General features: G+C 40.1%; 1 protein-coding gene across 6 annotated transcripts; it reads right to left on the minus strand.

The window, feature by feature from the left end:
* Positions 1–525: 525 nt before the first annotated feature.
* ANAPC7 (anaphase promoting complex subunit 7) lies at positions 526–16,402 on the minus strand. 6 transcript variants are annotated; one of them, XM_032800545.2, is made up of 11 exons: positions 15,980–16,402; positions 14,927–15,113; positions 14,390–14,509; positions 11,134–11,245; positions 10,706–10,859; positions 8,903–9,045; positions 8,171–8,288; positions 7,545–7,741; positions 6,970–7,194; positions 6,366–6,516; positions 526–5,116 (listed from the first exon to the last, which is right to left on the minus strand). In XM_032800545.2, the coding sequence occupies exons 1-11, from the start codon at positions 16,201–16,203 to the stop codon at positions 4,927–4,929; spliced, it is 1,821 nt and encodes a 606-aa protein (XP_032656436.1). In that variant the 5' UTR covers positions 16,204–16,402; the 3' UTR covers positions 526–4,926. The 6 variants fall into 6 exon arrangements, with proteins under 6 accessions (XP_032656436.1, XP_074915975.1, XP_032656440.1 ...); XM_075059874.1 differs by having other exon boundaries at positions 15,025–15,113; positions 15,980–16,177; XM_032800549.2 differs by having other exon boundaries at positions 15,927–16,142.
* Between the last annotated feature and the right edge of the window lie 1,522 nt (positions 16,403–17,924).

Genomic DNA, 17,924 nt, shown 5'->3' on the forward strand with positions numbered 1-17,924 from the left:
GACCTTGCGGAACTCCTTGCCTGAGGAGGTTGTTAAGGCCAGGACTATAACGGTTTAAAAGAGAACTGGATAAAATCATGGTGGTTAAGTCCATCAATGGCTATTAGCCAGGATGGGTAAGGAATGGTGTCCCTAGCCTCTGTTTGTCAGAGGGCAGTGATGGATGGCAGGAGAGAGATCACTTGATCATTACCTGTTAGGTTCACTTCCTCTGGGGCACCTGGCATTGGTCACTGTCAGTAGACAAGATACTGGGCTGAATGGACCTTTGGTCTGACCCAGTACATTCTTATGTTATGTTCTTAAGTAGAAGGGTCAGTATGTCAAGTTCAAGTACACAGACCACCTAGCCTCCCTATTTTATTACTGTCAGGTATCTTAACAGTAAGTGGAATGATATGGACTAGCCAAAAACAATTCTGTACATTTCAAATGCTTTTATAAACTGTTCCTACTCCACCCCTTTCCCCACCAGGAACCTCTCTCATACTTTTTACTGTGGGCTTCCTCTATGCCCCAAACACATACCAGTTATCCCCCTCCCTTCTGTCAGTATGGAAACTGCAACTGACATTCTCAGTCTCCCATTTTCACAGCTGCACTAGTTTGCCTGCATCCAATCGGTGTTCTGGTGCAGCATTGCCTAGATCTGCTCTGAGCAAGGTTAGGCCTGGTCTACACACAGAGGTGTTCCAACTTAACTAAAGGTATGTTAAACTGGTGAAAACATTGACATTCACTTTGATTTACAGTTGGTTTATAGCTGGTTAGTTTGTGTTAGTAAATTTATAAATTCAGGTTTAAGTGTCCACAGAAGGGTTGGCACCAACAGAATTGAATTGTTGCAATTTAGGTTTAGACAAGGTGGTTAAAATACTCCCATGCTACACAGAAGACCGATGCAGATAGAGCTGATAGGATTCCTTTTGAGGCCACATCTTGAGTTTTTTGTGTAACAAAAACTCTGCTGCTCCTCCAGCTGATTTAAACTTCAATGTCAGCTCCAGAGTCATGAAGAGGGAAGGCTCTAACCATCACTGTGTGAAATAAGCCTATGGAGGAAGCTGATTATTAAGGAGAAAGCTACTAATTACACAGAGCTCTCTATAATTTGGAATGACAGGAAAGGAAGGGTAGAAAGAATATGACACTCTAATTGGGTAAACAGCACTTACATAGCACCTTATGGTTTTCTAATCAGTGTATAATCTTTGCTTAAAATTCTCACATCCTTGTGCAGTAGGGAGATAAGCACTATCCCCATTTTACAGACAGGGAAATTTAGCAAGAGGTTCAGAAACTTGCTACAGAACAGCTGTTATTGAGCAGCTTCAGGACTACCTGACTCCAACACGTTTTACCTTGAGCTGCTGGCAAAATAGATTTGTAATGCTTACATGATTGTAGGGAAGAGATCTAGAGTTGAGGGAACTTTGGTCTCTGAGCATCATAGCAGGGTCTTTCCACCACAGTAAAATGTGATGTTAATGAAGTTTGTGATTTAATGTCAAACAGCAAGAATTTTAAGCAAATATGCAGGTTTTGTCTTTGCCCTTTACCAGAGACTAGCAATTGCAGGTGGTCTGAAAGAGTAGATAATCTGCCCATTGTACTGCAAAAAGCAGTTGGGTAGCTATGACATTCTAACCTCACTATTAAGTGCATCGCTTTAGGGAGTTTAAAGCTCAACCCATGTCAAGAGTGTGATGTAGTTCTGGGTTTCGTACCTCTTGGAGTGTACACAGCAAAGGATTAAAGTACTGAATGAGAACAACTACTTGTTATGGGCTAATTGCATTAACTATATTCCCTAAACTAGACAAAAACCACAGGATTCAGGAGCACAAGGTTGTAAAGACAGCTCATGTTCTAAAATTAGACTGTTAATGAAGGGTCTTTAATAGACCAAGAATCCCCTTAGAATTGAGACAAATGTGTTAAAATATTCTTTAAAATAATTCCATCTCTATCCACAGTACACTCATTAGCAAACTTATATAAATGATACGATCAATGCAGCTCTAACATTATTATATGCAGAATCTGGCTGAGCTTTTTATATTTTAGATAACGAGCAGAGTACATTCGCTCTCAACACAAAACAAAAAAACCAGGGGGCTGTATTCTTGGATGTAAAAAGGAGTCTAAATTAAGCTTTCCACAGTTGCTCATAAGGAAAATCTACAACGAAGTTTTTTACAGCAGAAATGCCTCTTGAAATCTGGCCTCCATTCTTGTCAAAGAGACAGTCTTAACAGAAGTCTTACCCAATAACAATTTGCTTGCACATGGATGCCAAGAACTTACTTTGAAATAAGCAAAAATGCAATATAATTTTACCTCTCCCTAACATTTAATTGGGTTCCTTCTATCACTTACTAAAGGGATCAAGGCTGGGCCTTGAGTGAAATGAAAGAAGGACCAGCCTGCAGGGGCTGGTTTATGCTACTACAAGATAAAGGTTTTCAAAACTTATTCACAGCACTTGCTGTTGCTATTCAATAGTTAGGCTACATCTAACCAAAGAGAACAATCTAAGGTGAGAAAACTAACAGACACGTGTTCACACTTTCCTACCTATAAACACTCTGAACCATTTTATGACTGGGCTCCAGCCTTCAGGTTTCTTGTACCACGTAAACCTTGCTTTAGAGAGAAAGAAGTGTTGCAATGCATGGTACTAACACAGCTGGAAGCTATAAAAGAGCAGCTGTGACTAGGGGCATCTGAATGAGTCATTTGAAGTAAAAACCCTCAGTTGAGCAGCTGCCAATTTAAAACATACACCATATGCCTCCCACACACACTCATCAGCTTTTAAACACACAATGCCTTTTTGCTTTACTTCAGATTACAAGTATTAAATGCTCCCTTATGATCTTCACAACTAGGGTCTGACAAACAATTAAGAGACTTGTATCAGCCCACCTTTGTTAACCTTCAGAACCAGCACAGATTTTGAGGTTTATTGCAGAGAAAAGAAGAAATGGACAGACTGCAAAAGGAACAGTTTGGTTTTTAGTTTCCTTCTGTAGAGAATTAACAACATGAAAGGAGTTGAAACCTATCACCATCCACTGCTGAATGACAAACAAACAGCTGAAATCTTCATGAAGTAGATTTGAGCCAGGAAGCGTACTGATCACAAATCTCAGAGAGCAGCTACCTAAATAGGATTTTAGTTTAAGTGTAGCCCATTTGGATTGCAGAGTTTAGTGAAATGAGATAATAAAACCAACAGACTTCTTAATTAAGACCATCAATAATAGGGCAGTAAGGCAGGGTACCTGCTTGCTTATTTTTCAATTACTTTAGTGGAATTCAATTGACACTAGAGAAAAGCTAGTGGTTTCCCCCACCCTCAAACACAGCTAAAAGACTGGAAAGAGGAGACTATCCATTCTGGGTAGCTGTCTGGCTATGAACAGGAAGAAGCTATCCAGACTCTAATGCTTACACATGCTAAACATCCCAAAATCAATAGGCTATAATGTGTTATAGGATTAAACGTCCTCTCCTTTTAATATGTATTTTTATGTATGCTTTTGGGAATGAAGATATTTCATGTATTTTATTTCTGTATGTGCTATGCTAGTATAGTTAGTGAAAAGCTTGTTTTCTTTTGTGTCAAGTATTTGCTCTAGAGTATCAAAAAGTTTCAGTACAAAAACCAGTCAACCTCTGCTTCAGCTGCTATGACAGCACTGAACAGTACAATAGACTTGAGCAGCCACAGGCAGAATTACAAGGCTATGCATGACCATGGACTGAAGACAATGTGAAATACAGCACCATTAGAAAGCGTAATAAAGACATATGTTTTAGCAAGAAGCAAGTAAATCAGGAGTGAAACACTAGGACAAGGGTAGTTCTTTTGCAAAATCTAAGTGCCACAGAAATAGTTTTGTACGGTTTTCTGGTTTCTAGGAAAGCTTTACATTTAAAAAGAGATGCCCACTGTGGACAATTTCTACTGTGGACAATTCAGTATCATTTTAGCAGGTGATAGCACGAGATTCTATTTTCAATAGGTAAAGCTATATTTTAAGTGTAAAATATAAAGAAAGCCAAGACAGCCATTCTAATTTAAAATTTCTACTAGTGATGCAATGGAGAAGTTTAAAAAAAAATTAACTGACAGTGCCACGCACAGGATGTGAAGTGGCTTTATGTCACTGCTGTTGTAAGGCCTTCGAGAACTTACCTAAATAAAACTGAACTCTATTTAGAAGTAAATGTTCACGTATAGGTTAAGTGATTATAGGGCTTTGTATGGATTGGGGAAATTACTATAATTCTAACATTGCACTATTCTTTGCACATAAAAACTGATTAGTTACAAAGCATCCTATAAGTCAGGGATGCCGGAGATACAAATTCCACCTTTAAAGTTAGTGCAATGCCTTACACCAAACAGGTTAAGGCTGAAGAGAGGGGAAAAATTGCTCCTTTCAAATACATACAAGTGACTCCCATAAGCTTCCACAAGAATTCAAGCATGAACCCTGACAAAAGAATAAAGCCTTTCACAAAGGAATAAAAAAAACTCTTGTATTTACATCTATAGCTAAGGATCAAGACTACTTAGTTTCGAACTCAATTTTGATATTTTAGGCACTAGCAATAGGTATATTGTATGAAATGCTTTATACTCAAGATTCTAGCTTCAGCAAGAAAAGACTATAAGTCAGTCACTCTTATAAATCTCCAGCATGGTTCAGCTCAATCTTATCACTGATAAATAGGAAGCATCACAAAAAAGACAGAACTGTGATGCAGAGAACCATTAAATGGTTTCAAAGTCTGTTGTTTTTATAAAGTCCACTTTGTTAATACAAAAATTGCAGGTGACATTCTTCCGTCAGAAAACAATGGATCTCAGGGCACATTCAAGAACTGAAACCCATATCAGTTTAAGTAAAATCTTCACTGCATGCCAAACCATTGTTCTTGATCTGCCCACTGTGCTGCTTCACTATCACTGCCCTCCAAATCTCCTTCTTCTCCACTTCCCTCCATGTCATCCACATCCTCTTCCTGGGTTGCATCTGTTGGACTCTCCTCTTTTTCCATTTTCTGCATTCCTTCTAAAGACTTCTGATCATTGGGATCCAAACTGAGGGAGAAAAAAGGGTTACTCAAACTTAAGGTAGCCAACATTAGAAATATGTCTAATCAAAACATCTCCATCTTGCTTCCCCCACTTCCTGTTTACTGCTACCAATATTTAAACTCAAAGATGTTGCAACTTTACCTCAGACTGACGTTATAACCATTTGAGAAAAGATGGAAGAGCACGATTAACACCAATTACATCATCTATATACAAATTCCTAACTGTTGAGAATGCACTTGTCTGAACACTATGAACCTCCCAATGAAGCTTACACAATTCTTCTAGGGAATACTAACTAAAGCAACAGAAGACAGATTAATGCAATTTAAGCGACTAGCACTAAAAACACTGTTCCTGCACCTCCATCGAGGCAAAAATAGCCAACCACCTGACCTTACAGTTTATAAGATTTGTGGGTATAACAAGGTGTTGCATTCAAGATAGGTATTTAACTTTTAATAATGCAGAGAACATAGATTTTTTATTAGGAAATATGGCATCTTATTCTGAAACATGATAAATTTTACCCCAAGTTTGAAATAATTCTTTTCTATTTGAGTTTGAGGGACCCATTTTATTGTAAGAAGAAATGTTGATTCAGTTGAACATCAAAACCTTTCTGTTTTAATTTAGTTAATCCCTTACATTTATACAGCACCTTCCAGCCTAAAGGTGGAACCCAAGGTGCTTGACAGAGTCTAGAACAGTTTAAGAAATTATAAACAAATCCATGCCTTAATCCTTCTTATTGGTCTAGCAACTGACTGGCTGGTAACATACTTAACATTAACACAAGTTTACAATTGTAAATTTTTGTCCTTGAGACTTTGAATTCGGAATTGCAGTACATAAAGAGTAAGACATGGTCTATGCTAGAAAAATTAAGCTGTTTTAACTATATCCCTTAGGGGTGTGAAAAATCCACATCCCTAAGCAGCATAGTTAAGCTGATCTAACCTGCTGTGTATACAGTGCTAGGCTGATGGAAGAATCCCTCATGTCAGCATAGGTTCTGTCTACACTGAAGTGCTACAATAGTGCAGCTAGAGCAGTATGGTTGTATCACTGTAGCACTTCAAGTGTAGACAATCCCAAATTCACTGAGAGAGAGACGACAAGACCCAACCAAACAACCCTGCTGCCCCCCACATAACTGACTGAAGATGTACTACTAAGCCATTTTACAGCAGCCATGTTATTCTTAATTTCTAAGAAGCACACAGAAAAGTCAAGGGTCTACAAGTTTTACCTTAGGGCAATACTGTACTGGTCCATGGCTTCTTGATATTCACTGACTGCTACAAGAAAGTCACCTAGTATTCGATGCAGAACACAGTCACTCTGATTGGCCAGTGCATTCCTCAACAAAGCTATTCCATCTTCATATTTCTGTTCTCTACCTGTTGACATGCAGAGCTACAGTTCTATTAATGGTTTAGATACATATTCTTCAAAGTTATTTTGTGGATGATCTAAAACACTATCACAATCCTCTTCTTTATTCTTAAAACCATCTGCAGTTGGTGATAATTAAATCTTCTGAAAATGTAGTTCTTGCTCTAAGTGTTATATTTTAAACCAAAATCAATGCATACATGATTCTCTCAAATAATTAGTAAGTTATAATTTCTTCCATCTGAAGTATTACTATAGTGCCAGTCACTGTAATAATGAGCAATTCATATCTTATGGCATCCTGTAATTTTTCTTTTACACAGAACTGATTAGTCTTTGGCTGTAAAATTTGTATAGTGTTTTTCATATTAGTGACTTTGTGGAACACTCACTTTCATGTAAGATATGATTCAAATAAACTTGACAAGGAAGAGACATCTCAAAGAAAAGAAACTTACTAAGAAGCTCTGCTTTTTTTACCACTGCTTTAATGTAATCCGGTCTCTGTGTCAGTGCTTTATCTAATAAGGTTTTTGCCTTCTCTTGTGTGACTGGATCTTCAAGACAGACTGTTGCTAACAGAGTAAGCGTCTGTGCATTTGCTCCCAGGGTTTTGTACACATTGTTAGCCATAACCATTGCTTCACGGATACTGTTGGATGCCAGATAACAATCAATGAGGCCTGAAGACCAAAAAGATGATGATACTGTGCATTAATATTTACATACTGGCATACTAACAATCTGTTTACAGAGACTGTATCAGTGTTTAATAAGTATCCTTCTCAATACATCAAATTCAGCTATTTTTGTTTAACAAGCATGCATTTAATGTCTAATATTTCCCCCTCTTCTCTCGATTTCCAGCTCTATTTAGTGGGTTTTTCAATATCATTAAGCTACTAGGTAGTAAGCAATGTTACTTCACCTGCAGGAAACTCTGGGAGGCAACTTATACTCTTCCTAACAATGACACCATCGTACACCAGAGCCCTATCAAAACTGTATATGAGAGTCATTGGACTTTACTTGCCTTCATAACAGTCAAGCCTGCAAGGTGCAAGGCGTATTGCTTCTCGGAAATGTATAATTGCCTCCTGTACTCGTCCCATATTTCTAAGAGCAGCCCCTTTCAGCAGCAAAGCTTGAACACTATTACTATTCAACTGAATAGCTTTGGCTCCTAAATACAAGGCACGGGAGTATCGCTTACTGTAGAAACTGTGACACCTACAAAAAAAAGAGCAGTGGTGACAAGTGTTCAAAGTCATTCATGGAAAGCTGAAAAGAAAAGCAACTGATGGATTTATAGCATGCAGTTACTTAAAAAGGTAAACAAAATATGATGCAACAAAATATTAACAGAACTGGTGATTCAGGTACTTAGTTTCAGCAACATTAGTTATCTGATAAACCCAATAACTCCAAGGTGTTTAAATACAGCCAGAAAAGGATTGAAAGACTTAATATGTATCTAGTAAGACATTTTAAAGTTAGACCAAGAATTAAATGTTTAAGTAGAACAGCAGACTCACTGGATAAGTACAGCTTCCAAACTAATGAAACCTGAACACATTGCCACTAACACATTCAAGCTCCTAAGACAAGTTAGCTAAGGAGCCAGGGGATGCAAGGAAGTGAAAAGTAAGTGGAAGTTACCCTGACACCACCCATGGTTCTGCATGCTGATCAGAAATATTGAAAAGACGGCAGCCCAAGTTCTCCACATCCTCCAGTCGACCGTCACGTGCCAGTAAGTAACCATATACATCCATTCCTAAAAATGAAATACTTTGGGATCAGTTGTATTATTGCTGAGCTCCTAACTATAACACTTAAAAGCTTTATGAAGATTTAAGGTCACAGTGGAACTTGACCATAAGGGCCAGGTGACTTCACAGCACTTGTACGATCTAGAAGTAGCTAGGATACATGCTTTGGGACTAAATTTGAGCACCAGACTCTGCACTTTCACCTTAAAGGTGGAGGAGGTATCAAGAAAAAAAAACAAAACAAAAAACAAAACAGGTATAAAACGAGAGCATGAAGAATTCTAGATAGTTCACTCAGAAGGAAAAACAGAACACTCAAGCTTCTTAAACTAAATTTGTTAGTACTATGTTCCTCTTTGGAGAGCCTGATGTACAGCTCTACTAACTTCTGGAAGCACTGTAATTTTTAATGAGGTGTAAGACAAAACACCCACTTTATACTATGACTGCCTCCAACTGCTTCTGGGTATAGACAGAAACTATGCACCTGCTATGCTGATAAATAATTATGCAGCTGTTCTAAGGCTTTAGTGGAATGTGAACTGGATGCACCTGCTGTGCTCATGTCAATCAAGGGGTTAGCATGCTAGGGCAACTTTGAGAATTTACAATTACTTACCTTTTATCAGATAAGGATCCAGCATTTGTGCCTGTTCAAATTTCAGAATCGAGTTTTTATTATCTCCAGCTCGGAAGTACAGGTCTGCTAAGCTACCCAAAAGATCCACATTATCCCTCAGTAGAGACTTTTTTTCTAATGAGCTTTAAGAGAAAAGAAATGCCATTTAAACTAGCACCTTGTTATGTACTGTTTGAATGCTAAAACGCTTTGGAACGTGTAAATTCTCTCTCAAATACAATTTTAAAATTATGATTTTAAGTGTCATTCATTTAAAGACCTACAGTTACAGTTACCACAAGACCTGGTATCACCTATATTGTTACCTGACGCTCACTCTTTACTGAGTGAGCGCATACCCACCATTTGAACACTCATCCAAAAAACTACTTGATGACATACATACAACTTACATTGTTCCTTGAAGGCTGCCAAACTAACGGGGGGGGGGCGGGGGGAAGAGGAGTTCTTAAGCAAGGACCCTCTACTGAAGATATCTTGCTGCCAGCCCCAGAGTTCGATGCCAGGAATAAATAGCTGCACCCTAGATAACCTTCCCTGGCATGATAAACTGAGCGGGGTGTGTGTCTCTCAAATACTGACCTCTTAGAACCATGCAGGGCTTTACAGATAATCACCAGCAACTTGAGGTGCATCCACAAACAAGGTAGCCAGTTCACACCATTAACCTCAAGCAATGATCATTTAGGACAGGGGTTCTCAAACTAGGGGTTGGGACCCCTCAGGGGGTTGTGAGGTTATTACATGGGGGGTTGTGAGCTGTCAGCCTCCACCCCCAAACCCGCTTTGCCTCCAGCATTTAGAATGGTGTTAAATATATAGAAATGGGTTTTTAATTTAGGAGAGGAAGGGTCGCACTCAGAGGCTTGCTATGTGAAAGGGGTCACCAGTACAAAAGTTGAGAACCACTGGTTTAGAAGAAAGGCACTAGGAATTTACACCAGCTGGACTTCAAACACAGCTTCAAGTAAAGCACAATGCAATAGACATCCAAAAGGAAATATGTTTTTTTAAACTTCATGCCCTAATTACGTTTAGGCATTGACTGAAACGTGTAGCTTTTATAAGAGCATCTGGGCAAAGAAATTGCACTAACAGCACAGCATCATTAAGGGATTCTCAGTTTCCATTCGTGTTCTAGAAATGTATAGTTAAGTCACAAAAAGTTTAAACTAGTTTCCAGCGGTCAGTTTTCAAAAGTAGCTGCATTGATGTTTTCAGTTACAAAAAGATTGTAATTTAAGAAGTTAATTTACAGAACTAAAAAGAATAACAATTTTGAATTTTAAAGTTAAACACTCTAGTCTAAGGAGATACAAGGTACCTTCTCTTCCCCATGAAAGAGTGTATAGCCTTTGCAGAACTATTTACTTTAATTGGGGCTTTCTTCACAGAATACCCAGATCTTGCAAAGATCTCAGATATTATTTAATCTATATGCGCTGAATCTTAGGTACAATCCAAGACCAGTAAGGAAAAATGTCCTGATTTTTTATAGTTTGTCAGAATAAAAATGGATAGTAAGTCTAAAAATATTGTTACGCTTTCTTTTTCAAAAGTTTTCCAAATCAAGACTTTTCTCCAAATCAGGGAAACAAACAAACAAACAAAAAACTTATGTTCAGCATCTTACAAAAATCCAAGCAATGCTTACAGATCAACTGCAAGGTCCTCAACAGCACAAAATAGGCATCACGCTGTGCCAAGCAGCATGTTTAAATCTGTCACAACACTGTGAAGTAGTGCCTCAAGAATGCTAGTTTAATTCACCTTGATTCTTACCAGATGGTGTTGATTGCTCTAGTATTATCTCCAGTGTGCACAAATGCATACGCTTTGATCCACACTGAAAGCCAGTCCAAGTTAGGGATGCTCTGAATAACATTCATTGTCATGGAAGCCACTTCTGCCCCTTTTACTGAAAGTGACAGCAAACCTATTCAGAAAAATACACTAGTCAAATCCAGGCATCCAAAACAGTTTGTCATACAAATTCGTTAAAATGTCTAAAGACGGAGAATCCCATGCTTCTGAATTTATACAAGCAGTTAGCTACAATGCTCCTGTACAACTTGTAGATTGCATGCAGCCTGTACTGCATGCAAATGAGCTAGTTTCCTAATATGTTTTACACATCTTATATTTTAGTGATAATATTGCTTGATGTAATTTTTAATATTAGATACTTGGTGGGGAAAAAAAGTCTCTACCTAGGATTGCATCGAGTGCTAATGGACACTGTCTCAGCACTTCTTTGTAACTCGTAACAGATGAGCGTTCTTGACCTGCCTTCTTGTACAAATTTGCCAACATCATGTTAATCTGTAATCAAAAAAATCTGATTGTGAGAACAACCCAACCAAGAGTTATGAAAAGCAGAGTTCCTCACCAAAAAGTTATGTTTTCATTATCAAGTATAGCCCCATCTTCCCAGCTCTCTGGGCAGAGAATAGTTCTGAGCCCTGCTTCTTAAGTCACCAACTCATATAAAATGAGAAGCGTTTCATTTCTGATTCAGAATACAGAAAAATGGAGATATCCTAACATTATACACTAGTGTAGTACCTCTGGGAATCACAAAAGAGTTTTCTGAACATTCATTCAAAAGATGGGCAAGTGTTTACATAAGTAGAAGTGATGTCTGCAAAGGCCTATATATTACATTATTGCTTCCTTTACTTGCTCTCTCCGCGTACCAATGGAAGTCTACCAGAGCAACTGTATTTCGAAGGTGGAGAGTAGATTTGCATTTAAATTCTGACTGAATTCACAGCTCACAAAAGGGCAGAAATGGCTTGAGGAAGCTTCCCTCCCGCCCCCCAATGCAGCTAGTTGTTCTAGTGCTTAAGCATTTTTGATTTATTGGCTTGCAGGGGTAGAAAGCTGCTTTTCTTTTCCTCAATTTTCTTCCTTTTCTGTACAGCAAGCCTTGCATAAGGTAGAACACCCTAATGGTTACCACTCACTGGCTCAGATGGGGTGCTGCTAACATGTAAATTGTTATACATGAGGTGTAAATGGCCTAAGAGATTATCTAGATGACAGAACCAGCAAGCAACATCTCAGTATTATCAGTGCAAAATACTAAGTGTCCTAAACATTTAGCACCATGACATGTTTCAGAGTGGTAGCCGTGTTAGTCTGTATCAGCAAAAACAACACCCTAGAGACTAACATATTTATTTGAGCATAAGCTTTCATAGGCTAAAACCCACTTCATCAGATGCACGTAGTGGAAAATACAGTAAGCAGAAGATATATATACACAGTACATGAAAAGATGGGAGTTGCCTTACCAAATGGGTGGGTCAATTCTAACAAGATAATTCAATTAAAGTGCTAGTGGGCTATTATCAACAGGAGGGAAAAAAAAAAATCACTTTTGTAGTAGTAATCAGGGTAGCCCATTTCAAACAGTTGACAAGAAGGTGTGAGTAACAGTAGGGTGAAATTAGTTTTTAGTTTTTGTAGCGACTATCCACTCCCAGTTTGCAGTTTAACTCCAGTTCTGCAGTTTCTCATTGGCGTTTGCTTTTGAAGTGTTTTTGTTGAAGAATTGCCACTTTTAAGTGGTGTGTAGTTGCTCGTTATATTTCTTTCAGGTTGGGGGGCTGTCTGTAAGCCAAGCTTTAAAATACAACTGCATTTGCTCCAACCCCTCAGACAGACAAACACCTACAGGATCTCCAACAAGCATTATTAAAACTACAATACCCACCTGGTGAAGTGAAGAAACAGACTGACAGAGCCAGAAGGGTACCCAAAAGTCACCTACTACAGGACAGGCCCAACAAAGAAAGTAACAGAACGCTGCTAGCCATCACCTTCAGCCCCCAACTAAAACCTCTCCAGCGCATTATCAAGGAGCTACGAACCTATCCTGAACGATGATCCCACTCTCACAGAACCTTGGACGACAGGCCAGTCCTCGGTTTACAGACAGCCCCCCAACCTGAAAGCAAATACTCACCAGCAACTACACACCACACAATAAAAAAACTAACCCCGGAACCATATCCCGCAAACAAACCCCGTTGTCAACTCTGTCCGCATACTTAATTCAAGGATGCCATCACAGGACCTAACCACATCAGCCACACCATCAGGGGCTCGTTCACCTGCACGTTATCAATGTGGATATATGCATTCATGTGCCAGCAATGCCTCCTCTGCCAGTATTGTTGCCACCCAGGACAGTCTCTACGTAAAAAGAATAAAGTAGACAAACAAAATCAGAGTCAAGAATGTTAATAACATTGAAAACCAGTCTGAGAACACTTCAATCTCCTGGACATGCCATGTAACAGACTTAAAAAGTGGCAATTCTTACAAAATAAAATTAAAAACAGACTCAGCAACGAGAAATGAGACAATTGGGAATTAATTTGGAAACTGGACACCTCAAATGTGTTAGTCTCTAAGGGTGCCACAAGTACTCCTCATTGATTAGCACTATTTAAATCCGTACAAAGAAGTGTGAGAAGAATCTTGAAGAAAAGTTTCAGAGTAGCAGACATGTTAGTACTGTATCCACAAAAAGAACAGGAGTACTTGTGGCACCTTAGAGGCTAACAAATTTATTTGAGCATAAGCTTTCGTGGGCTACAGCCCACTTCATCGGATGCATGCAGTGGAAAATACAGTAGGAAGATATATATATACACACAGAGAACATGAAACAATGGGTGTTACCATAAACACTAAGGAGAGTGATCATTTAAGGTGAGCTATTATCAGGAGGAGAGAAAGAGAATTGTTTGTAGTGGTAGAGTGACAATACAAGGTGACAACATTTCATTTCCTATTAACTGTATTTTCACTGTTTTCAAGAACTGTCCATTGTTTTACTACCTCTGGTGGTAGCACTGGTGGGAGTAGTAACATAGTCCGAGCTAAGGCATTTTTACCACTTTTGTCTAGAGCAGCAATTACTCTTTCCCAGAAATGTAAAAACTAGTTATACTACCTTCCAAAAACCTCAGAGGCGTCAGCTGTGGAGAGTAGTATTTTGCATAGCTAATAGAGACTTCAGTCCTAAATAGGTTAAGTATACATGCTCTCAATAGCTTATCAGCACACGTCAAGGTGTCTATTGTTCCTCATGCACAGAGAAGATTTTGTAATTTCCACTAGCATTAACAAAATTACCCAGGTAATTTTCACAGGAATTACCTGTTAAAGACATCCAAAAACATTTAGCTCCCATTAGTTTGGTGAACTCTTTCAAACAAAGAAATTCTATATAGAGATTACCTGGTTTTAAAGAAAATATGCTTACTAAACTCAGATAATTTATAAGCGTTTAGCCAGTGTTTCCAAATAACTCATTTAAATATTGTAAGCACAAATGCCTAGGTTTAATCTCTTTACCTCTATATGACACATCTTAATTCTTGAGCAAATATGATTATACAACTCCAAAAACATCTAAACTACTGTTTGCCACAAATCAATTCCAGAACCTACCTTGGGGGTTCTCTGTCTTGAAGGAATTCCATCTAGTATAGCAATAGCATCTTTATCTTGCTTCAACATTGTGTAACATTCAGCCATCTTGTATTTCACTTCAATTTCAGATGGCAGACACTAAAATAAAATTGATCACTAAAATGTAATCTCTCAAAAGTTGTTCTAACTAATAAAAACAAACAGAGTCTAAATTACTAAAATCTTATGAAAGACTTGTATTTTCATCAACAAAATCAAGATATAAAATGTAAAGGTGACAGTAGTTTGTGTTTTTTTTTATAATGCAGACTATCTTCTCTCTTGCTAATGAAAACTAAAAATTAAACAGGCATTCTCTCTGACATTTGAGACCAACTTAAGTTTTTCACTAGAAAGTAATGGTCAGACACATTTTGAAAATTAAATAGCCACAATATTCAAGCTTCTTTGCTGTGATAATTTTACAGCCTACTGCTACAACATTTGATTCACCAATATTTCATTTTACGGGGAGAATAAGAGTTATATGCAGTATGTCACTCTATTTCCAAATACCTGACTTTGTGGAGTGGCTGCGGCATTCCCAGTAGAAGGTCTTACTTTTGAAGTTTTACTTAATGCTTTCTTCTGCTGCAAGGCCATTGTATACTTACTTACAGCATTCCTATATTCCTTGTCATGGAAGAGGGAATCTGCATGATATACAAGAAGCTGGTACTTTTGTGATGGCGAGAATAACTCACTAGAAGAAATTAAAACAGATATCAGCTTAAACTAGCTGATTACATAATAGGAGCAAAACTGTTAAATCCTAATTTATTAGTATTAGTAATTAAATCCCCTGGCTGTGCCTGAAATCTGGAAGAACTAAGAGTGCAATATTTGTACCCTTAAATGATAAATCCAACTACAAGTAAGTCCCATCTTAAACACAATAGCCCCAATCAGATCTTTTATTTGTTAATCATCTGTTAAGACCTTACAACGGTAACTGTTGTTAATCATCCTCTGCAACAGGCAGATCTGAGAGCCAAGAACTCAGTTTTAGGACTGTATTTTAATTTTTGTTATTGACAATTCTGGTTCAGGAAGTACACTGAACACAGACAATGCACCGTCGCTATGTCCACTATCGTCACTGTCAACAGAAGAATGATACGGGAGGTACAGCCTCAGTGATGAGCCATCAGAAAGTGATGGGCAAGTCGCCTTGTCTCTCGACTGCCCCGCCCGGGAAGCTGAAACTCTTAGCATTTATAGGGCTTTTCATACACACACCTCGAAGTGCCTCATCCAGGAGCATATGGCTGGTCCGGTTTTACACACGGGGGAACTGTGACGGAGAGAGACCTCAAGCAACTGCAGCCCCGATCCGCTACCCTAGGCAGGACCTTCTCCACTACGGCTCCCGCAAGGTCCCACGAAGCTCTGAGCCCCTTATCTCACGCCCCCCATTCCCCACCGAGGGACGCGTAGGCCCCCTCCCCCCATCACCCCGCAGCCTCCTGCGTCAACCCCCGAACCCTGCCCTACACCGGGCCCGGAGCGCCCTTGCCTCAGCCCCGGTCTCTCGCCGCCCCCACAGAGCCCCCTCTCGGCGGCACTCACGGGTTGTTGCCGCTCATGGTGAGCAGGAGCCCGCTGAGGAGCCGCACATTGGAGTGGAGCCCGGCAGCCGCCATCTCTCGCACATGCTCCACCACGCTCATCCTGGAGGCCGGAGCGGGACGAGGGGCGCCGGCCGGGGATGGGGTCGGAAGAGACAGCGCTTCCTCAGCTCGCTGCGACTCCAAAATGGCGCCACCTAGGGGTCCTCGCAGGCAGGAGTCCATAATGCCTCTCTAGGTGGCCTTCGCTCACGCCTCAGTTTAAAAAACCTCTCCGTTGGGACCCCGTGGAAATCCGCCCAGGTGCCAGCCTCGCCTCTCCTCCACCATTAAAACCGCTGCCGCTGCAGGATACAAAGCGAGAACATTTTCCAGCAGGCACAATCATGGGCGCCCCCGCAGCTGAAACACTCTACGCATGCGCAGCGATTGTCTCTGCCAGTCAGTGCCTGGTGGCGCGCGGACGCAGGTGCTTGCGGGCGGTGGCTGGCGGGCTCAGCAGGTTTTGAAGGAACGGAGCTGGGCTCTGGTACAACATGTTCTGGTGCCCTGGGCAGGGCCTCGCTGTTATGTTATAGAAAGGCAGTGGGTGGTGTAGCAAATGAACCAAAAAGTCACATCACGGTCAATATGGTGCCATGGTTCACACACACGGGTCAGCTTTAATTTTGTCATGAAACACTATCCCTGGCCTGATTCACGGATTTTGTTGGTTTTTCTCACCTTCTGCTCAGTTGTGCATTATTGTCTCTCTCGTGCTTTTTGTACACAAAGAAAAACACTACAATATTATCAACCTTCTTATATTCCTTCTGTAGCTACAACTCCCCCTGAAGTCAATGGGGACATGAGGCAGAGCTGTAAGGAGTGTGGGATTAATATGCCACACTTGGATCTGAGATGAAGAAGTTGCTAATGTAACGTTAATTTTACTCAACATACAGGGGAAATAAATTCAATGTTACCACCTAAGAAAATTATTCAGTAGGAGAACAATTTAGGTGCAGGTATCTCAGCTTGTAATAAAGGGTTTATTTATTTTTAAATGAAGCATGCTTTTCATAATACTCTAACAACAGTATTTTCAAGTTTTTTGTATTTCTTCCCTTTATACAGTATGGGCTTGATCCTGCAGTCCTTAGATGAACAGTCTCATCAATCAGGATGAGATTTAGGATTAATGCTGAGAGGCTTCTGAGTCCCTATTAAGGCCTTGCTCCTCAAGCTACAAGTTTAAAAACTTGGTTGTTTGTTTTTTGGTTATTTTTAAATAAATATTCAGGAGAACATCTCTTTTCCTCCCCTAAATTGTTGGGCCTGAGCTACCTTAGAGGCAGAGCAGCTAAGCTTTGCACAGCTTCAGGTTTGACATTTCATACATAGGCAAAGTTTGACTTACATATTTGGGAGTGGAGCAGCTTCAGTCAGGCCAATGTGGTCATTCATGGGGGGGCAGCTTCCACACCTGCCCAAGGCTTGCATTTGGGGGGTAACGCTCCCCTCTCCCCCCAGACTGCAACCATGATTTCACACTAGTCCAGCAGTTCTCAAACTTCACTGCATCATGACCTGCTTCTGACAACAAAAATTACTACATGACCCCAGCAAGGGGGACCGAAGACTGAGCCCGCCTGAGTCCCACCACCCTGGGGTGGGGGGCAAAGCTGAAGCCCAAGGATTTCTGTCCCAGAGGGTGGGGGGAAGGAGGAAAGGCATGTAATCTGGGTGGTGGGGCTCAGGCTTTAGCCCTGGGCCAACACCAGCCTTGGCAACCCCATTAAAATGGGGTCATAACCCACTTTGAGGTCTTGACCCGCAGTTTGAGAACCCTTGCGCCTAGTGTGAACAAGTCTGTATTTCCCCCCATGTTCCACACATGGGCAGTCAAACCAGGAACGTATGCGCCCCCACTCTAGCCCTCAGAAGCAGTGAGAGGGCAAAGGCAA

Source organism: Chelonoidis abingdonii, chromosome 22 (assembly GCF_003597395.2).
Source record: "Chelonoidis abingdonii isolate Lonesome George chromosome 22, CheloAbing_2.0, whole genome shotgun sequence".
Lineage (NCBI taxonomy): Eukaryota > Metazoa > Chordata > Testudines > Testudinidae > Chelonoidis > Chelonoidis abingdonii.

What these genes read in the sequence shown, in the direction of transcription:
- ANAPC7 (XM_032800545.2), bottom strand. Translation starts at nt 16,203, where the DNA reads ATGGACTCCTGCCTGCGAGGACCCCTAGGTGGCGCCATTTTGGAGTCG. An exon ending in CAGCCACTCCACAAAGTCAG is followed by an intron (nt 14,510 to 14,926) that starts GTATTTGGAAAT and finishes ATTTTATTTTAG; the next exon opens with TGTCTGCCATCTGAAATTGA. An exon ending in AGAGCAATCAACACCATCTG is followed by an intron (nt 9,046 to 10,705) that starts GTAAGAATCAAG and finishes TTTCTCTTAAAG; the next exon opens with CTCATTAGAAAAAAAGTCTC.